The 23499-nt window shown below is 34.8% G+C and overlaps 1 protein-coding gene across 6 annotated transcripts in view; it reads right to left on the minus strand.

Annotated features, from left to right (window-relative positions):
* CDK17 (cyclin dependent kinase 17) overlaps positions 1 to 23499 on the minus strand; it is a 111450-nt gene that overhangs the window by 38244 nt on the left and 49707 nt on the right. For 2 of the 6 annotated variants that reach the window (XM_030323443.1, XM_030323448.1), the window contains exons 1-2: positions 21634 to 21738; positions 863 to 1009 (exon numbers count right to left, since the gene is read on the minus strand). In XM_030323443.1, the coding sequence (XP_030179303.1) occupies positions 863 to 980 (118 nt within the window). In that variant the 5' untranslated portion in view covers positions 981 to 1009; positions 21634 to 21738. Of the gene's footprint in view, positions 1 to 862; positions 1010 to 20843; positions 20977 to 21629; positions 21739 to 23499 lie in introns of those variants that run through there. The other 4 variants (XM_030323444.1, XM_030323446.1, XM_030323445.1 and 1 more) reach the window with 4 other exon arrangements.

Consider the following 23499-nt stretch of genomic DNA (forward strand, 5'->3'; position numbering starts at 1 on the left):
CTCACAACAAGGACACTTGCATTTAGGGGGCAGAGGTATTCATGCGTTCACCCACTGCCACAAATCTCTAACAGAAGAATTTTAGGCACAGGAAAGAAAGGCTTGTCATAGAATGTGTGCATCATGATATACTGGCAGCCATTCCGGTAACCCCTTCCTGGATATTATTATGACATCCCTAGGGCTGTTTCACTTTGGAATATGTAACCTTGCTCTGTAAATTTCATCAGGATTTTACATTTTAATCTGCTCAATTTAACAAGCTCTTTTCATTTTATGTCACCATATGTGAACTACTGGTTTACATTGTAAAAAGAACTACCAAATATGAAATGTTACATGCCTATCAAGTGCTCTCAATACTATGAACAGATTCTGCAGTAAATATAAGTATAATTCACTCACGTGATGAACCGTGTCATCTAGTCAATATGCATATATAACGTTCTAAAACTATGATGAAGCCCCAAACAGGAATTTCACAAACTTACTATATACTTTTAAGCTGTATTAACTTAGGTTAACTTAAAAATAGTTATTTAACAACTAGGACAATATTATATAAGGTATTATTTAAGAGCCAATGAAAAATGGAAAGATAAATGGGACAGAAGAATCCACAAGGGTTAGAGACCAGGAGGAGGTTTCAAGTAGTACTAGTGGAGTAAGTAACACTGCTCCAGTAAGTAAGCAAGAAAAAGTTATGTTGTCTTCTGTTTCCTAAGAACCAGAGAACAAGACAAAGAAATAAACACAAGGAAGCTAACAGGAACTTATCAGAAAAGAAAGCTTACACTTTGCAAGTAATTAAAAGGGGGAAGCATCTCTCCTTCCCTCTCCTCCCCAGCCCCCAAATATTTACCATTATCCTTGCTGCTATTTTCTTCAATAGTCATTTGTTCCGCCAATTCAGACAATGATTCATCAATAGTTTGGCTTCCTCGAAGAGTGAGGGATAGCCTTCTCTTGAATTTTTTCATCCTATCAACTGAATGTGACTTGAAAATTCCTGAAAGAACAGAAGAGAATGAACACAAAATTAAGGCTATAAAGTATTTTAAAGCTCAAGGAAAATGTCATTCAGAATTTACTGGCAATCTTCAAACTAGGAATATAATAAGGAATTTTCATGTCCACCAAACATCACAAAGTCCAACCCCTTATTTTTTTATATATATAATTTATTGACAAATTGGTTTCCATACAATACCCAGTGCTCATCCCAAAAGGTGCCTCAATGCCTATCACCCACTTTCCCCTCTCCCCCAACCCCCATCAACCCTCAGTTTGTTCTCAGTATTTAAGAGTCTCTTATGGTTTGCCTCCTTCCCTCTCTGTAACTTTTTTTTCCCCCTTCCCCTCCCCCCTGGTCTTCTGTTAAGTTTCCCAGGATCCACATATGAGTAAAAACATATGGTATCTGTCTTTCTCTGCCTGACTTATTTCACTTAGCATAATACTCTCCAGTTCCATCCATGTTGTTACAAATGGCCAGATTTCATTCTTTCTCATTGCCAAGTAGTATTCCATTGTATATACAAACCACATCTTCTTTATCCAACCCCTTCTTTAAAAGGATTCATTCACTCTGGGGCACCTGGGTGGCTCAGTCAATTAAGCGTCTGACTCTCGACTTCCGCTCAGGTCATGATATCACCATTTGTGAGTTGAAGCCCTGCATTGGGCTCTGTGTTGGCAGCATGGGGCCTGCTTGGGATTCTCTCTGCCCCTCACCTGCTCTTGCGCCCGCTCTCTCTCAAAATAAACGTTAAAAAAAAAAACAAATAAAAATAAAAAACAAAAAGATCCACTCATTCTGATTAATGCTATATTTATGCAGCACCATCAGAAGAGCAGGAATTCTACAAAACTAAATAAAGATAGAGGTTTTAAGCATAACAAATGAATTTAGGAGGATTAGAAATTTTCCTAAAATGTGCTTTTTAAAAACCAATATAATAAAATTATCAATTCAGAGTCTGTGTCTCCCTCTCTCCCCACCTGCCATGCTCTCGCTCTCTCTCAAAAATGAATAAATGTTAAAAAAAAAAATTAAAAATAAATAAAAATATCAGAATGATTTTGATGCATAGGTACCATTATTATAAATATCAATCACCACATTGAAAATAGTCAGTGATATCTTTATATATAAATGGGGGATGCCAGGGGCTCCTGGGTGGCATAGTTGGTTAAGCATCTGACTTTTGACCTCAGCTCAGGTCTTGATCTCAGGGTCATGAGTTCAAGCCCCACACTGGACTCCATACTGGGTGTGGAGCCTACATACATACATACATATGTACGTATGTATGTACATAATAGGTGGGGTAGAGGGGGGTGGGGAGAGATAAAGAATGATATTGGAACCTCATTAAATGGCTCCAACAGGAATTTTTTTTAAGTTCTTATTTAACCAGTATCTTACATTTTTGCTGTTTCTGCCCCCCCCCCACCTTGGTTAGCTGTCAGGAACCCCTTCCTGTTACCGTAACAATGCCAAGTTTTAGAAGGAAGTAATGAGAGCCAAATTAATAGTATAAAATGCATACCCCATATGTGACACTTTTATATCTCTTAATTCATTTAGTCTTCCTAACTCTAAAGACTAGACTACACTACTTATTTTCACTTATTTCAGGTTCAAAGAAGTTCTCTGACCAAAGCCAAACAAACAATAAATGACACAACTGAAATTTAAAACTAAGATTACCTTTTCCTTCACATTTTAACATCTCTGAAATTAGGATGCATCCTATAATTAAAGGATGTCAAAATATTGACATAATTGACAGCCTCTTTTTTCTTAGTGGTACATACAGCAAAGGTATGATTCATAGCAGAGTCTCAGATAAAATCAAACAAGGTATTTACTGCCAAAACAAATCCCTCAATAATTTACCTGTAACTTCTTTTCTAATTTACTATTTCTTACTTGGGATGAACAACTTCACAAGATTACCAAACATATTATAACCATTAGCCCAACTAAAAGTAAGAGCTCCCCTGTGCTAAAATACATATTTTACCATCCAGCTCTGGGTATCTATTTTGAATCTAAATATTTTTGCTTATTTTCTCATTCTAAGGTCTATTTACATAGCGGAGTATGCTGAACATGTGAATTCTCCATAAGATACTATATGAATAATTTTTGTTTGCTCAAAGGCTGAGGGGAGGCTTTCGAGTAGAAATTTGTGACAATATTATATTTTACCAACTACTTTTTACATACTTATTTTAAAAACCTATAACAAAAATATAAAAACCACACACATTAAAATAGCAAAAAATTGTACTTACACTTCAAAAGGGCTTTTTTTATCCTTACGCTCTAAAACAATGGATATTTTTTTGGTGAGATACTGAAAAACCCATTCCTTAGCTTAGTTTGGTCATGACACCAAAAGGACAAATCCATGGTCCTGAATATTTTCTACTACATTATCTTCCAGTTGACTAATCCTCTTTCAGCTGTGTCCAACTGGCAGTTAAAACCATCTATTGTGTTCTTAATTTTAGTTACTATATATATATATATATATAGTAACTAAAATATATATATATATATATATAGTAACTAAAATATATATATATATATATATATATATATATATATATATAGTAACTAAAATATATATATATATATATATCTTAGAATGTGAGCAGGGGAGAGGCAGAGAAAGAAAGGAAGAGAGTGTGGAGCCTGACTCAGGGCTCGATCTCACGACTTGGAGATCATGACCGGAGCTGAACTCGAGTCGGATGCTTCATGAACTGAGCCACTCAGTGCCCTAGTTACTACATTTTTCAGTTCTAGAATTTCTACTTAGTTCTTTTCTACAGATTCCAGTTCTCTAGTCAAATTCTCCACCTTGCCATCTATTTCCATGAATAGGTTATAGTATTTTAAAGCTCCTGTATGTAACTTCAGAGTCTGCACAGCCTATGCATAACCTATTTCTATTGTTGATTTATCTCTGACGGTCTTGTGTGTGCCTAGTAATTCTTTATTTAATGTTACACATTGTATGTGAATGGTTGCATGAAAATATGTATGGATAAATATAGAGGCTCTAGATGATGTTACCTTCTTCCAGAGATGATTTAATTTTTTTCTAGAGAGCAGTCAGAGTAGGAGCAGATCACCTAAATCCAATCAAGGACTGAGCTGGCATGAGACAGGGTTTCAAACACTGTGAAGACTGGCCTACCTCTGATTTGTTCCCACTCTTATGGTGTGCCCCCTTTCAAAGGATTCCAGCTGCAAACCTAAGGCTAGAACAACAATAACAAAAAACTATTGAAAACTCCACTCAACTTCCTTGCTTTTTGCTCATCTCTTCTACAATGTTCAGCTTCTATCCTCTTATCCAAAGTAACCTGAGAGTTTGAAAATGCCTCAAAAGGGAAAGTAGCATGGAATATGTCTATCTCCCTTTTCTCCTGGACCTTGACTCAAGTTATGACTGACTTCAAGGCTCTACAATGCCTTGAAAGCGGTTTGTTCCCTACATGTCAAGTAGTTGTCAGTGGGAGACTTAGTACACACACACACACACACACACACACACACACACACACACACACACGGAATATTACACAGCCATAAAAAAGGATGAAATTTTTCCACTTTCAACAACAATGGATAGACCTAGAGGGTATTATGCTAAGTGAAACAAGTCAGAAAGGAAAAGACAAATACTGTATAGCTTCACTTATATGTAGAATCTAAAAAAACAAATGAATAAACAAAAAGCAGAATCAGACCTATAAATACAGAGAACAAACTGATGGTTACCAGAGGGGATGGGGTAGGGAGGAAGGGAAGTGAAAAATGGGTGAAGGAAAGTAGGAGATACAGGTTTTCTATCATGGAATCAATGAGTCACAGGAATAAAAGGTACAGCATAGGGAATACATATTGTAATAGTATTGTATGATAACAGAAGGTAGCTACACTTGTGATGAGCACAGCATAACATATGGAGATGCTGAATCACTATGTTGTAGATGTGAAATCAATTTAACACTGTGTCTATTCAAATAAAAATTTTAATAAAAAATAAGTAAAATAGATAATATATGTATTTCACCAAGCAAGGTGAATTTATAGGAGGCAATCAGTAAACTGTAAGTGTTGATTCCAACTAACAAACCTGTTACTGTAGGGTCCTAAATGCTAGATTCCTTACATCTCAGTGAGCCCTAACATATTTCTGCCTTGACAGTTAGTAATCCATGCCATTTGTCTTAAAACATTAGATATTTAAGGCAAATTTAGCTATGGCCTATCTCACCTACCCTTTTGTTGTTGTAAGAATTTATACTAGAGACACTCTCCTTTGTCAAAATCCAAATCACCTTGTGCAGTAAAACGGAAAATCTAACAAGCTTGGGGGCTCAAACCTTGCACATTCCAAAGAAAGGACTTGCCTGTGAAGACTCCTGGGAAATAACTTCTGAGACCTTGGAATATTCTGCCTGGTAAGTCTCTTTGTATACCTGAGGTCTTGGGCCAGGTAACTTATGTCAATGATGTAAATTATGGTAAATTCTGTTTTTGTATGCCTGAGGTCTGGGCCACAGTAGGACCTCAGAGGAGAGGAGGGATAAGGGAAGCTGCAGACTGAGTAGTTAAGATAGTCATATGGGTACTTTCCTGCCTATGTAAATGATCCCTGATGAAAACCCTGGATATCAAGACTCAGGTAAGCTTTCCTGGTTGACAACACTTTGCATATGTTGTCATACAAAGTGGCTGGTAGAAGGAAGCATTATCCATGCAATTCCACCGGGAAAGGACAACTAAAATCTTACACCTGGCCTCCATCCTACACACATTTTTCCCTTTGCTGATTTTAATTTGTATCTTTTCACTGTAACAAATCATAATCACGAAGTTTTTTCTCTCTGCTTTTCTCTGATTTGTTTCCTTTGAGCAAAACACCAAGCCTGTGGACAGTCTTAGGAACCTCCCCCCCACCCCTGCCACCACACTCCTTCAAAAAACCTATATGCCCAAACAAAAACTCTTAAGGGCTGGTAGCTCACAACTACCAAGTTTTCAACTCCAATATTACCAAACATAGTGGCGTGGTCACCAATGTCTATCAAACTATATAGATATCACCACTTTTGAATCTTGCATATCATATTTGAAAGTCTGCTGACCACGGTACTTGCCTCCTATTTCAGATGACAAATAAGGATGAAACAAACTTCTGATGTTATTACAGAATTAATTCACATAATATGGTAACACCCCATTCTGACCACTTGAGAAGTGGTTAGTTCAAACTGCCTTGTACTGTAAATGTAAAATACAAACTAGATTTAAAAGCATGTATAACTAACTCATTATTATATGGATAACATAAAAGAATTCTAGACATACTTGGTTATGTAAACTGTATTACTAAAATTAATTGTACTTTTAAAAAATATACATGCAAAATATTTTTAAATTAAGTATGGGATCCACATATTTCTATCGGCAAATGCTGATATAAAACATCTAATTGTTCTTGGTGGTTTTAAGTGAGTACAACTTAAAAAAGGAATTGAGGCACCTGGGTGGCTCAGTTGGTTGAGCATCCAACTCTTGATTTCAGCCCAGGTCATGATCTCACTGCTGTGAAGTCAAGCCCCACACAGGGCTCCATGCTAGGTGTGGAACTTCGTTGGGATTCTCTCTACCCCTCTCCCTCTCCTCCACTCATGCTCCCATGTACTTTCTCTCAATAAATAAATAAGTAATAAAAAAGGAAATCACATAAGCCTTAAACTTTTCTTCACAGAATGTATTTGACAACGTACCAAAAGACATTCTATGTATTTATAACTTTGAATAGTATGCATTGCCCTTATTTCCCATCAAGAAAATTCTCATCTATAAAATAACTTTAGGTATTTTCTATTCCATCAGGAATAAGACACACGTTTCTAGTTCATATTAGCAAGAGAAAATACTTCACTTTACAAAGCTAAATCTTACTATAAAATTTTCAAAACCACATCTTCAAAAAGATCCTTTTTTTATCCTCCATAGTATAACCCTTTAATTACATCAACATGAGCAGTAAACACAGAAGTTAAAGAATTCCATTGTCACAGCCTAGATCAGTATTAAAGAAAAAGTACTCCCAAATTAGATATATTCCTTGACATTTCTAATTACCATTAGGTAGAATTATACATATCAACATTTTCCCTCATTAGGTGATAACAAAAAACACATATAATGCTACAATAAAAACAATTTTGAGAAGTAAAAATTATTTACATTAGGTTTCAGGTTGATTATTTTCTACAGCATTGTAATAAAGCAGTGCTAAATTACTGATTTCTTCAAATCAAAACCCTCAAGAACTTGTCTACAATACTTTACCTGGTAAAACTTTTACTTGGGGTTGTTGGCATCTTTACACTATCATTTTCATGAATATTAAATGTGATTTATGGTAAAATGCCTAAATTTTTAGCTTTATATTTAATTCATGCCACTAAATAAGTTATTTTCATCTTAAAAGTAAATGCACTATAGGGGCACCTGGGTGGCTCAGTCGGTTAAGTATCTGACTTTAGCTCAAGTCATGAGCTCACAGTTTGTGGGTTCGAGTCCTGCGTTAGGCTCTGTGTTGACAGCTCGGAGCCTGAAGCTTGCTTGGGATTCTGTGTCTCCCTCTCTCTCTGCCCCTTCCCCGCTGGCACGCTGTCTCTCTCTCTCAAAAATAAATAAAACATTAAAAAAAAAAAAGTAAAAAAAAAAGCCTATAATTTAAAATAAACCCTAAACAAAAACTCTACAATTGTTTTAATATTTTAAAGACTTAACTACATAATAAACTATTGTAAATGCTCAAATTTCAGCATACATGCTAATCTTCAGAGGGCTCTTTCCTGACCCTCTCTATTCCTTTATTCTTAGTTTTTTTTTCACTCACTGCACTTATCATGTATACACACACACACACACACACACGCACACACACTCCATATATATGCACATATATCCCCATTCAAATATGTACATACATTTGTGTATGTATGCAAAATGTTTATGCTTTTGTAGCTCTCAAAAATATCTCAAGCTTTTTGTCATAGCTAGATAAAATTAAAAAGGTAAAAGGGCAATAAATGATATTCAGAATGACAGCATATAACTCTATACACACACACACACTCTATACACACACACACACACACACACACACACAAACACACACACAAACTGAAAAAGTTCAAAATCAGTGTCCAACTACAAGTGCTTAAAAAAAAAAAAACCCTGAATTGTTTTGTGTTATCTTACTTTATCATCTGGGGCTAACCCTGATCTGGGACTGTCCACTGTTAAATTAAGAAAACTTTTCTTTTTTTTTTTTTTAATTGTGGAAATGTAACCATTTTATTTACTTACAAGAATACAGAAAACCACTCTGGAATGCCAACTGAGTTTTGTCCTAAGAATGGGTGATACATATGTACACTTTTTTTTTTTTTTTTTTTTTTTTTTAAAGACAACAGCTGTAAAGCTGTGAACACTCCCAAACTAGATCCTCTACTATGGGTATTTACCTGCAAAAATGGTGTCATATTGTGGCCCCTTTGGCACTTCTGGTAAAAACAAACAAAAAAAACAAAAAAAAAACCTCTTTGTACTGATTCAAACTTCTTTAATAGTGAAGAATTTATTAGAGTGGCAATTTTTGGCTTATGTCTTTGAGAGATCAAAACAATTTCTTGTTAATAACTACAGAAGGTTGAGGGGAAAGCTGCAGATTGCTTTTAAAATGCCTAAATGACTTTTCTTTAGGTAAAGAAGCAAAATTTACATGCAGAACAAATTGAGCATTTTAAAGTTTGGATTAAAATCCAATTTTACAAAGGCAGACCAACATTCTAAAATACCATGTAGAGTAATATGATTCCACAATAAAGACAGCTTCATGTATTTCTTTATATCATTTTCTGTAGTGACTGGCTTTAAATTAAACTTATTATAATTAAGGTAAACGCATTAGGTGGTTTGTAAGCAAATTTTCTACTGTTTATCCATCAATAATTAAATCATAATAAACATCCAATGCCAAACATGTAAGCTAACCATACTTAATGAGGAATAACTAACATTTAAAAACATTAAATTTTTTCACTAGAAACAAATTTCTTATTTACATAAAATATGAAGTTACTATACAAAATACTGACAGAGCACTGAAATAAAAGTTCATACTTTATATTTTTCCCCAAAACACTTAAATATCTTAATCCTTTATGTGTTAATATCTGAAGATAATTCTTTTCCTTTGACAGTACAGTCAAGCACACAAACCAGAAAAAAGAAACCTAAGAACTTTCCTCTATCCATATAAACACGTTAGAAAGACAATAAATACTGTGACCCACGAGATGAAAAATGTCATAGTAGGAAGCTATTGGGGTTCGTCCCTCCACCCAAAACAACCAGTACAGTGGGAAGAAAAAAAAACCAAAACAGAACCAACTATTTCAGGACTCTAGAACCTGACTGGACACTTAAAACAACCCTGAGTGTTTGCTAAAAGGGAGAGACTGCTAGGAGAACCACACCTGCAAACCCATCAACACTGCCCATTTCTCAGCCCTGTCCATCACTCCTAGAGCAGCTGGTTGGTGCCAGGGCAGACAATTGGGAATCCCGACATCAAAAAATTGGGGGCTGAACTTTTCGGTCAGTCAGGCAGATCAGAGACTGGCACAGTGCAGACACATGCCTTCCTTTAAGCCCTTTCAGGCTGCAGGGGCTCCTCACAACAGCATCTGTTGGAAGATTTAAAGAGACAGCAATACTTTTTTGTTGTTTGAGCCAGATATTAAAGAAAATCTTCATCAGGCCAATAGCTAACTGCGAAGATAACAGAAAAGAAACTTCAGTGATCACACACAACCAAGAATATATATTTGCAAAAATAGTTTGGGAAAGTCTCAAATGGATGGGAATAGCCCAAACAATGAAAAGCAAAGAAACACCTGTGGAGAGGGAGAATCTGGTTTCCAGAGTTACTACATTATAAATGTCCTGGTCTCAACAAAAAATTACAAAGCATACAAACGAACAAGAAAACATGGCCCATTCACAATTAAAAAAAATTAACAGAAACCATTCCTGAAGAAGTCCAGAATTTGGAACTTGTAGTCCAAGATATTAAATCAACTGTCCTAGATACGCTCAAAGGGCTAAAGGAAACCCAATAAAAAAAAAAAAAAAAAAAAAGAAAGAAAAAAAAGGAAATAAGGAAAACAATATATGAGAAAAAGGAGAATATCAACAAAGAGACAAATTATAAAAAAGAACCAAAAGAAATTCCAGAACTGAAAAAAAGTACAATAACTAAAATGAAATATTCACTAGTAGGGTTCAACAGATTTAAATAGGCAGGAAATAAAAGGATCAGGAAACTTTAAGATAAGAAAGTCAAAATTATCCAGTCTGAGGAACAAAAAGAAAAAGAATGAAGAAAAACAAACAGAGCCTGAGGTACCTATGTACCCCCATAGGCATCACAGGAGTCATAGACAAAAATAATGATAACCGAAAAAATAGTTGAAAACTTCAAAAATCTGAGGAAAGCATGAATATACATATCCAAGAATCTCAACAAACTCCAAGAAGGATAAACTCAAAGAGATCCATGCCAAGATATTTTGTATTCAAAGTGTAAAACCCCAAAGACAAAGAAAGAATCTTGCAAGCAGCAAGGGAAAAAAGTAACTGGACCCACAGAAGTGATTCTCAATATGTTAACAACTAATGTCTCATCAGCAGCCATGAAGATCAGGCCGCTCTGGAAATGATGTATTTAAAGTCTGAAAGAAAGAAAAATCTTATCTGGCAACAGTATCCTTCAAGAATGAAGGAGAAATTAAGACATTTCCAGATAAACAAAAGCTAAGGAGGTTCATTAGTAATAGACCTGCCATACAAAAAATGCTAAAGGAACAGTTTCAGCCTAAAATGAAAGGACACTAGACAGTAACTCAAAGTCATAAGAAGAAATAAAGAACATCAGTAAAAGTAAGTTCATATGTACTTACAAAAGACAGTATAATTGTACTTTTGATTTGTAACTTCTCTTTTTTCTCCCTTTTCCTATGATTTAAAGGGCAAAGTACACACATAGAAAAATGATAAATCTATGTTAATGGGCACATAATGTATAAGAGGCAATCTGTCACAAGAGCAATATAAGGAGGAAAGAAAGGGATAAACAGATCAGTGTTTATATACTATTGAACTAACTACTACACAAACTAGTTTCATGTATGTTTAAGATGTTAATTGTAGTTCCCAAGTAGTGATTAAGAAGTTAATTAAAAATATTACAGAAAAGGAAAAAAGAAGGAGATCAGAAAAAGTACACTACAAAAAAATCAACTGTGCAAAAACAGGGCACTAATGGAGGAATTGAAGAACAAAAAACAAGACACAGAAAATAACTAAATCAAAACCGTAAATCCTTCCTTATTAGTAATTACTTTAAATGTAAATGGATTAAACTCTTCAGCTGAAAGGCAGAGATTGACAGAATGGATTTTTTTAAATATGGTCGATCTGTATATTGTCTACAAGAGATTTATTTTAGATACAAAGACACAAAGAGATTGAAAATAAAAGGACAGAGTAAGGTATTTCATGCAAACAGTAACTAAAAGAGCTGGAATTACTATATTTTTGTCAAGCAAAATAGACTAAATTAAAATAGGTTACAGGAGATAAGGAAGGGCACTATATATTAATAAAAGATTAATATATAACAACTGTAAACGTATACGTACCTAAAAACAAAGCTTGAAAACATATTAAGTAAAAACTAACACAAATGAAAAAAAAAAAGATAGTTCTACAATCATAATAATTGGGAGATTTCAATATCCCATTTTCAACACTGGACAGAAGGACCAGATATAAGATCAATAAAAGAAATAAAGGACCTGAACAACACTAGATACCTAGTGTATTAGATCTAACTGACATATATAGAATGCTCCACCTAACAACAGGAGAGTACACATTCTTCTTAAGTGCCAATGGAACATTCTCCATGATACTTATTAGTAAGATCACAAAGGATGTCTTAATAAATTTAAAAAGATGCAAATCATGCAAAGTATGTTTTCCAATCACAATAAAATGAAACTGGAAATCAGTAACAGGAAAAAAAATGAAATTTTACATATATGTGAAAATTAAACAGCATAACTCTTAAACAACCAATGGGTCAAAGAAGAAATCACAAGAGATATTAGAAAATACCTTGAAACAAATGAAAACAAAAACACAGCATATCAAAACTTATGGGATATAGGAAAAAGCAATGCTAGGAAGAAATTTACAGCTGTAAAACCTATAATAAAAGAAGATCTTAAATCAACAAACTACCTATGCTTGACACCACTAGAACAGCAAATGAAACCCAAAGCTAGCAAAAAGAAATAATAAAGATTATACTGTAAATAGAGATCAGAAAAAACAATGGGAAGTCAACAAAACCAAAAGTTGGTTCTTTGAGGGGAAAAAAAAAAACCCCTTCAACAAAATCAACTTTTAGCTAGATTGACTAAGAAAAAAAGAACTTAAATTACTAAAATCAGAAATGAAAGTGATGACAACCCATCAACTACACAGAAATAAGAAGGATTATAAGAAATTACTATGAACAGCTGAACACCACACTGGATAACTTAATGAAATGGACAAATTCCTGGAAACGACCAAACTACCAAAACTGGCTCAAGAAGAAATAGACAATCTGAACAAACACATAAGCAGTTTGAATCAGTAATCAACACTTGTAACAAAGAAAAGCCCAGGAACAGATGGCTTGACTAACAAATTCTACCAAATATTAAAGAAGAATTATAAGAATCCTTCTTAAAATATTCCAAAAAGCTAAAGAGAAGTGATTACTTCCAAGTTCATTCTATGAGGCCAGTATTACCCTGATAGCAAGGCCAGACAAAGACACCACAAGAAAACTACAGGCTACTACTAATAAAATACTAAAACTAAAATACTAAAGTAGTAATACTAAAACTACTAACATTCTCCAATTCATTTGCAGAGTAAAAGTCCCTAACAAAATACTAAGAAACCAAATTCAGCAAAGTACTGAAAGGATCACACTTATGACCCAAATGAGATTTATCCCCAGAAGGCAAGGAGGTTCAATATGAGAAAATAATCAATGTAATAACACATTAACAGAATGAAAGACAACAACCACATGAACATCAATTAATGCAGAAAAAAAAAAAAAACACATTAAACAAAATCCAAACCCTTTAATGATAAAATACTCAATGAAGTAGGGATAGAAGGGAACTTCCTCAACATGATTAAAGTCATATATGAAAAAACCACAACTAACATTATATGCAAAGGTGAAAAACTGGAAACTGTTCCCCTAAGATCAGGAACAAGACAATACTACTCCTATTCAACATAATACTGGAAGTTCTGGCGTGAGCAATTGGGCAAGAAATAGAAATAAACGGCATCATACTTGAAAAGGGAGACATAAAACTATTTCTATTTACAGATGATAAGACCTTATATGTAGAAAACCCTAAAGAATCACATATAAAAACCTGTTGGAGCTACTAAATGAATTCAGCAAAGGTGAAGGATACAAAATAAACAAACATCAGTTGCCATTTCTGTATATCTGCAACAAATACATGAAAAGGACATTTACATAGCATAAAAAACAATGAAATACTTAGGAAAAACTTTAAATGAGGAAGCACAAGACTTGTACACTGAAAACTACAAAATGTTGCTTTAAGAAGACCTAAACAGAAGACTTAAATAAATGCAAAGGTATTCTGTATTCATGTATTAGAAAACTTAATATTAAGATGACAGTATTACCCAAAATGATCTATAGACTCTATGCAATCCCTATCAAACTCCCAATGGTATTTTTACAGAAAGAGAAAAACCCATCCTAAAATTTATATGGAATTCCAAGGAACCTTGAATAGCCAAAACAATCTTGAAGTAAAAGAACAAAGTTGAAGGACTCACATTTCTTGATTTCAAAACTTACTACAAAATCACAATAATCAAAACATGGTATAGGCGTAAGGATAGACATAAAGACCAATGAAACAGAACTGAGCCCAGAAATAAACTTTCATATCTATGATCAACTGATTTTCAGCAAGGTTGCCAAGATCATTCAGTAGGGAAAGCATAGTGCTTTTTAACAAATGATGCTGGGAAAACTGGATCTATTCACATGAACAAGAATGAAGTTGGACTCTTATGCCAAAGAATTACCTCACTATGGATCAAAGGCTTAAATCTAAGAGCTAAAACTATAAAATTCTTAGAAGAAAGCATGGAGGTAATATTCATGACGTTAGATTTGGCAATCATTTCTTAAATATGAAACCAAAAGCACAGGGACCAAAAAAGAAAAGTAGACAAATTAGAAAGACTTCATCAGAATTTAAAAACTTTTGAGCATCTAGGGAGAGTATCAAGAGACTTAAATTACAACTTGCACAAAGGTAGAAAATGGGTGCAAATCATCTATCTGGTAAGGGCTTAGTAGCCAAAATAAAGAACTCCTATAACTCAAGAACAAAATACAAATATGATTAAAATATGGGCAAAGGACTATAAAGACACTGCACCAGAGAAGATACACAAATGGTCAATAAGTGCTCAACATTATTCATAGAGAAATGCAAATAAAAATCACCATGAAATATCACTGCACATCTACTAGGATGGCTACTACAAAACAAATAAAAAGCAGAAAATAACAAATGTTGATCAAAAAGAAAAGAACAAATGTTTGTGAGGATGTGGACAAATAAAACCACTGGTGCACTGCTGGTGGGAACTTAAAATATGCAGCCACTGTGGAAAACTGTCTGGGGATTCCTCAAAAAGTTAAACAAAGAATAACCATATCACCCAGCAATTCCACTCCTGGGGATATACCAAAAAGAACTGAAAACAGCAATTTTCAATTGCTAGTATATTGCTAGTTTCAATACTAGTGTCAAGAGCAGCATTAATCCTAACAGACAAAAGGTACAAACAACATAAGTGGAATAAACAAAATGTGAAACATACGCACACAGAATACTATTCTGCAAAAAAAGGAAAGTTCTGATACATGTTACAACATGAATGAACCTTGAAAACATTATGCTAAACTAAATAAGTCAGACACAAAAGGACAAATATGGTATGATTCTACTCATATGAAATATCTAGATTAGGTAAATTCTGCACAGATACAGAATAGAGGTTAGCAGGGGTAAGAAGGTGGGAGCAATAAGGAGTTATCACCTAAGGGGTACAGAATTTTTGCTTGGGATGAAAATGCTCTGAAAATAGACAATAGTGATGATTACACAACATTCTGAACGTATTTAATGTCACTTAATGGTACAATTTTATGTTCTATGTATTTTACCACAATAAAAGTTTTTTTTCCTGTGTCAGCACATGTTTACATCGGTTTTTCATCAAGCTTAAATATGGCCAATACCTTATTTTAGTAGAATTTTATTAAAAGAACTGGCTAAATAATTTCATTGTGAACAGTCAACCTATATCAATTATTTTGAACACAGAGAGTAATATTTGGATTACTGCTTATGGTTAGGATATAGAAACTTGCAAAGACTTTCATTGCTCCCACCTCAACAACAAGAACAAGACAGAGAGTATAAAATCAACTCAGAGAGAGCTGAGATGCAAAGAAACATAAGTAACTAAATTCCTACAGGAACAAACCCTTTCCAGTAATGAAGCTGGGGTCATGATGAAATGAAGAGTGAACCTGCTATAGAAGGAAAAAATTAGTCCAACATTTAACAAACTTTTAAGGGGAGCACAGTGGCTGGCACAACAGATTAAAATCATTAGCAGCCTCATTCCCAAAGCAAATCTGCACTTTCTCAAAAGGATGTTTTCCAATACTGGAGCTGCGGAGTAGGGAGGCAGGGGTGCAAAATGCTGGCAACAGGGCAACAGAGCTAAGAGAAAGCATCCCCAAAGGACAAGGCCTTCACCAAGTGCAAAAGCCACACCCACTACAGGATGGCATCAGGGTATCAGGCAAATGCTTTCTCCAGAAGAGAGGAAAGCCAGGGATGGAGCAAAGGAGAAAAGAAAATGTCTCAGCTGCTCAAAATCCCAGCAATTTGGCTGTGAAACGGCAAGACATCTTACAGTTTTATGAACTGTTGGCTGGGCTGTAAAGCATGAAGATTTCTTGAGTCTCACAAGTGCTCAGACCCTAAGACATAATGAAGGGCAAGTCTTTGATTCTGCACTCAAAACATCTGATACCACTGGTGAACTAAATAAAACTAAAGCTGTAACAGAGTCCAGACTCACATTAGGCTGTTTTCCTATTACTATTGTATTTCAGCTTTTCTCCTTCAACTATGTCACAGAGGTCTATTTATGTAAATGAATGCTATGCATCATCCTTTTAAATGTACCATGAGGCAGAAATGTTTTACACTACCTTTTTCATTACAGACTATTAAGACATGTATCTAAGGATAAGATTTAAGAAAATTAATACATTTTACTGCTTCATCAAAAACCTTGTTAAGTGAAATTGTTTCCTTCCTTGCAAACACACATAGGGAAAGAATGCCACTGCTACAATTTGAAATAAGGAGCTAGTAGTTTTATAGACCACTGCATATGTAGCATCAGAGCAAATGTCAACAGTTTTAAAAAGTCAAATAATGTTTTAGTATTATAAAAATTAAGTTTTGACTTTGCAGGCTCCCTGAAAGTGTTTCAGGATCATGGATCACACTGAGATCTGCTAGGCAACTTCCCAAACTTCATTCCAATGAACTTATCTTAGCAAACTGAATATTAGTAATTCAATAAGGCTAATGGTCAGCTATTAACAATAGAAATCACATAATCAAAATTACCAATTGCTGAGCTCAGGAAGAAGAGCAAATTTGGAGGGGGGGGGCAATGAATTCAAGACTGAACTTACTGGAGCAAACTTAAATGAGTCCACAACTCAGAAAAAAAGTCACTTTATAGATCTGAGAGTGACATTTATTTTTTTAATGTTTATTTATTTTATTTTTTTTGAGAGAGAGAGAGTGTGTGTGTAATTGGGGGAGGGGCAGAGAGGGAGACACCGAATCCGAAGCAGGCTCCAGACTCTGAGCTGTCAGCACAGAGCCCAACGCAGGGCTCAAACTCATGGCTGTGAGATCATGACCTGAGCCACCCAGGTGCCCCCTAAGAGTGACATTTATAAAACTGATTAAAGCCAGGAAGAATTGTGTGATAAGAGGGAAGGTCAGAAATGTGACGAATGCCTACAACTATTAAGTGGATAAAGGGAAGTCATCAAAACACCTTCAAAAAGAATGAATCAGACACAAATTGTGATAAATGAAAGAATGTCAGTGACCATAGGAGCCAATCCATTTTATGGCTAGGGAAACAGAGCTTGAAGAGGCTCAAAAAAAATGATTTGGCCAAGCGTCTGAAAGTGAGAGTATCAGGTCTTAAAATGCCACTTTAGGGATCCCAACTGAGTTTTCTTTCCAGAGTACCAAATTTCCAGAGAGTTAGGAAGCAATTCTTTCCTATTCAAGCTAGAGAATTAAAGCCTAGCATGAGGGACAGATATGAAGGAGTAAATAACACATGTATTTTCCACTCCCTCTAAACCCTGCTCCTCTTACTAGTCTATCATGTGTTCTGGTTTTCTTCATATCCCACAAATCAATGCATCACCCAACCCGTAGGCCCTTCCTTCAAAATAGATCCAGAGTCTGACCATGCCTTACCACCTAAACTGCTAAAATCTTAACTCAACCTCAATCATTTCTTTGCCTAGAATATTCAGAGCATCCTGAATGGTCTTCCGGCTCCCACCCCACCACCTTCCTGCCCCATTGACCACCAGTAGCAACCAGAGCATACATACTAAATCATACATACTAACATCATCTCTCTTCTTAAAAATCCTCCAACAAATGGCACTTTACTCAACAGTTAACGCCAAAATCCTTAAATGGCTTACCGGCTCCTAAATGACCTGTCTGCCATTCCCCATTTTATCCTTCTCTGCTCCCACCTACTCCTTTCTAGCAGCACAGCATAGTCTCTTTGCTGATCCTGCCTTTGTACTTGCTCTTCCTTGGCCTGGAATGCACTTCTCCCAGATATTCTTACTTCTTTCTGGGTTCTACTCAGACATCGCTTCCCTGGTCACCCTATATAAAAGTGACAACTCTATACCCAGGTTACACTCTATCCCCCTTCGTTGTTTTAATTTCCACCATAGTCTTCCTGCTTGACATTCTAAATACTGGTTTACTGCTGATTCCCTCCACTAGAATTTAATCCCCTTGAGAGCAGGGACTTAATGTTTTTTTCACTGGTTGTATTTAGTACAAAACCCAGCATTTAGTACAAAACCTAGCACTCAATAGGCGCCAAACCTGTCTAATGAATGAATGAAGTAAATAACAGAGATTAGTAATCTTTTATAACCTGAAGTATTTCTATTTAAAGTCAATTTATTAACTGGCAAAGTTTTAGATCACTGTCCCATTCTGATGGCTCTGCTTAGGCTTTTCCTTTTATGTTAAGAAGTTTCATTCGTTCATTCAATAAACACTCACACAGAGGCCCTATCATGTCCTAGGCAATATGTAGCATGAAGGCAGAAAGATAAATAAAACATGAACTCTGCCCGCAAGAAACTTAGTCTTGGGGAGGTAGTATATCATTTCCAGAACAATAAAGTTACAGTACTCCAGTGACAGTAATGCAGGTTAATACACTAAATGTTGTTAAAACTATTACAAAAGTCAAATAATTCATTCAACAAAGAAAATACTCAAACTGTACTTTTCATGAAAACTGCTTCACCAATTTGACAACTTATGTAAAACAATCTGATTGGCTGAAAAGATCAAGACCTTTAGTTCACTATATTGGAACATGAAGTGAAATCCCTACTCATCTTGATTCATTATCTCTTGGATTCAGTAACATCTTAGACAAAACTGAAACCAGTCACCAAGAAATCTCTAACAGGCTTATTAATGTTGCATCTCAATACATTCATTGGTATAAATAATCCCCAAATCCTCTGGCTTTCCACCAGAAGTATTTTATTTTCTTTAACATGTATTTCTGCTTATATTGTTGGAAAATACATTAAAATTTAAAATATGATTAAAATCTGATTTTTAAAAATCACTCAAAATGTAAATACTTTCATCACAAATAACAATAAATTGATTTGCAGATGATAAATCCCCACAGAAAGGGCATTTGTTTGAAACAGCTGTTTGGTTTCAGTGAATTCAGAAAGTCATCTATTAGAAATGTCATATGATGCTTTTGATAATAATGGGCTTACTCACAGCAGAACCAAGAGAGCAATTGTAATCATTTGAGGTAGTGTGTGATTTTGATACACAAATGGTTATACACAAAAGGAAAAGGCCCACTAAAAAAGCAGAAAAGATTTGAAAACAAAAAGGTATCTGAAAAATGTAAGACTTCATTAATTTTTATCTATTCCTTGTAAATGGGTCAAATTATTATTCACTCTAGCTAAATTAATTTTACCAAATTTTCTATGATTTAAAAATGCTTTAAATATATTGTAAAACTAGGAGTTCACTGAAAAAATATAAATTTTAATTTTAATTTTTTAAATTTTAAATAGGCTCCATGCCCAGTGTGGGGCTTGAACTCACTACCCAGAGATCAAGAGTCATAGGCTCTATTGACTGAGCCAGCCAGGCACCCCTACAAACTGTTTTTAAAACACTTGCTCTGCCATTATCTCCTACCCTTGAAAATCATCTTTGATGGCTAGTGAAATATTACTACTCTAAAAAAATTGATAACTCTTCCACTATAATTCAAAAACAAAGAAGGCAATTCAAATTACTATTGTCTATCTCAATTAAGTGATAAGAGCTCCTAATCATGGTTTTGCATGTAAGTATTTCTCAAAGTAGATCCACAGATAGGTTGAAGTAGACTATTGATTATTCTGGGCTTCAAATTACATTACTTAATCCCTTGAAAACTAACACTTTAAGCAATAAAGGAAGCACTGGAGTTTACAGCTTGTGTAGTACCTGACCTATCCTCTCTAGAGTAATCCAGCTTATTTTATTGGTGAAGAGTCAACTAGTGATAATATAGAACAATAGTTTCAAAGTTCTTCTTGAGGAAGGTAAAGTAGTTTAAATAAATGTTTCCCCAAGCATTAGAGAAAAAACAATACCCCTAAAAGCTTTATTTTAAAATCAGAAATAATGGCACATACACTAATGGAAACGAAACTGATCTAGGCACTTTGCAATTGCAAGATCAGACAAAGTAACTACATTTATACTCTTGATTCATATTTGGCCACAAACTCAAAGGTCATTCTTTATAATTTCCATTCCCTCAAATGCATATCCAATTGGATCAAGTCAGACTGTGCTATTTTCATACCCCTCACAGTTCTCCATCCCACCACCCTCTACCTCCACTGCTAAGCCTTAGTTTAAACCATGACAATTGATTATCTAAATCATTACAACAAGCCTCATAAATAGTTTCCCTGGTTCTTTCAAAAGATTAATAAAATTGGTAAACCTCTGGCAATCCTGGTCAAGAAAAAAAAAAAATGAACAATATTATAATAGTGGAAATTAATATATAATTTATATTAACAAATTATGATTAATATAATATATCATATACAATATATTATAATTAATAGTGGAAATTAATTAGGTACCATTTTGTAAAGTTAAATATTACATACCCTATGATCCTATAATTCTTATTCTGGGCACATATCCAAGAGAAACTTTAATACACGTTTACCCAGAAATATGAACAGAAATGCTCACAGCAACATGTCTGTAACAGCGTAACACTGGGAACAACCCAAATGTCTGTAATAAGGAAAATGGATAAATCCTGATAAATTTGCAGAATGTAAGACTATATACGGTGGTAAAAATGAATGAACGACAATTACATGCGACAAGAATATTAATAACACTGTATCAAATCAAAAAAACAAATTCAGAAGACTACCTTTTAGCATACTCATTTTATAAACAAAAACCAAAAAAAAAAAAATACATTGTTTAGGTAAATGTATTTATAATAAAATCTTTATGAAACATAAAGACTGAAATACAAATTTCAGAATGATAGCCAGCATTTAGGGAGAGGCAAGAACACACAGAAGATGCAAACAATTGGTAATGTTTGAGAAGTTGGATTCACAGATATTACTTTACTGATGTATAAATACACTCTAGGTAAAATCATGCACAGACCAGTGAGAATAACGTGTCATGAGCCGCAAATTGTGATTAACACAATTCTATGCAAATTGGTGGGGAAAATGTAAATTAAGTTTAGGGGAAAAAACTAAGAATGAAAGGAAAGGCATAATTAAAGACTGAGTGGTTTAAAAATCTACAAGAGAATAAATGAAAATGTTTAATAATAAAAGGACACAGGTTAGAGTCAAAAGGGCTGATTTTTCTTTCCCCAGTCCTGCCAATAAGTAGCTGTGTAATCTCAGGCTACTCACTTACTTAATAGATGAGCTTCCAAAATGGACTACGCTCAGAAAGGATTTCTTTTCTTTTTCTTTTTTTCTTTTCTTTCTTTTTTCCTTTTCTTTTCTTTTCGTTTTCGTTTCGTTTCGTTTCGTTTCGTTTCTCTCTCTCTCTTCTCTTCTTCTTCTCTTCTCTTCTCTTTCTTTCTTTTCTGAAACAAATGGCCTATATTTAATGTTATCAGGTATGAAATCTGGTCACTTCTGGAATAGGTACCATTCCATTCTGAGCTTCCCTTCTTTCCGAACCTACCAACATTGTCTAATACCTGTCACTACACTATTGTGCCCACGAACAAAATTAAGACACATAACTGATCATTCCAACAGATACTCTTCATAACTTTACTGATATTACAATCACTTAAGCTGAAATTCAAAATATATATTACTCTGGGAGAACAGTTTTTATCTGACATATGTTTGATCAATAAATGTTCCTACAAAAATCATATTAAGACCAATCATTGAAGTTTAACCAAGTTATGCTACAATAACAGACACCAACAAATCTTGATGTCTCAAAATAACTAAGATTTTATTCCTTTATGCTAAATGCTCATTGAGAGGTGACTTAAAGGACCTAGGCTAAAGTAGCAGCTACCATAGGAAGGAGACGTGTGGCAAAGAATATACTGGTTTTTTTTTTAAGTTTATTTATGTATTTCAAGAGAGACAGAAACAGTGTAAGCAGGGGGCAGGCAGAGAGAGAGAATCCTAAGGAGGCCTGCACGGAGAGCGCAAAGCCCAATGCTGGGCTCAAACTCAAAACCATGAGGTCATGACCTGAGCCAAAACCAAGAGTGGATGCTCAACTGACTGAACCACCCAGGCCCCCAGTACATACTCAATATTAAAGTTTCATCTAGGAGTATCACACACTTGTTCTACTCACACTTCATGGCTAAATCAAGTCACATGGCCATGCCCACCTTTAATTTGGCAGGAATACCTACCATATACCCAAGAGGAGAGTAAGAATACTTATGAACAAGTTTCACAATTTCACAAATTGGAAACATCAAATGAAATGTTAACATACTATGATGTACTAAAAAATCAAGATTACAAAGAAATAATCAATATACTTGGTTTTGAAGATTTACCCACACATATATGTCATCAAATTGGGGTTCCTGGGTGGCTCAGTCATTAAACATCTGACTTTGGCTCAGGTCATGATCTCACAGCTCATGAGTTTGAGTCCCACATCGGGTGAGCTTGAGCCCCGCTTTGGGTGAGCTCAAGCCTCATTTGGGTAAAACACAAGCTCCAGGTGAGCCTGCTATTCTCACTCGCGCTCTCTCTCTCTCTCTCTCTCTCTCTCTGCCCCTTGCTCACTTGTGCCCTCTCTCTCCAAAAAAAAAAAAAAAAAAAAAAAAGGACAACCTAGAGAAAATGGATAAATTCCTAAAAACATATAAATGGCCAAAACTGAAACAAAACTGAAACAAAACTGAAACTGAAACGGCCAAAACGGAAGAAACACAAAATCTGAACACACCAATTCCCAGCAAAGAAACTGAATCCGTAATCAAAAAACTCCCAACAAACAAAAGTCCGGGACCAGATGGCTTCACAGTAAAATCCTACCAAACATTTAAAGAAGAGTTAATGCCTATTCTTCTCAAACTGTTCCAAAAACAGAAAAGGAAGGAAAAGTTCTAAATTAATTCCATGAGACCAGCATTACCTTCATACCAAAACCAGATAAAGACAACACTACAAAAGAAAACTACAGGCCAATATCCCTGATGAACACAGATGCAAAACCCCTCAACAAAATATTAGCAAACCAGATCCAACAATACATTATAAAAGTCATTCACCATGATCAAGTGGG

This window comes from Lynx canadensis, chromosome B4, assembly GCF_007474595.2.
Source record: "Lynx canadensis isolate LIC74 chromosome B4, mLynCan4.pri.v2, whole genome shotgun sequence".
Taxonomy (NCBI): Eukaryota; Metazoa; Chordata; class Mammalia; order Carnivora; family Felidae; genus Lynx; species Lynx canadensis.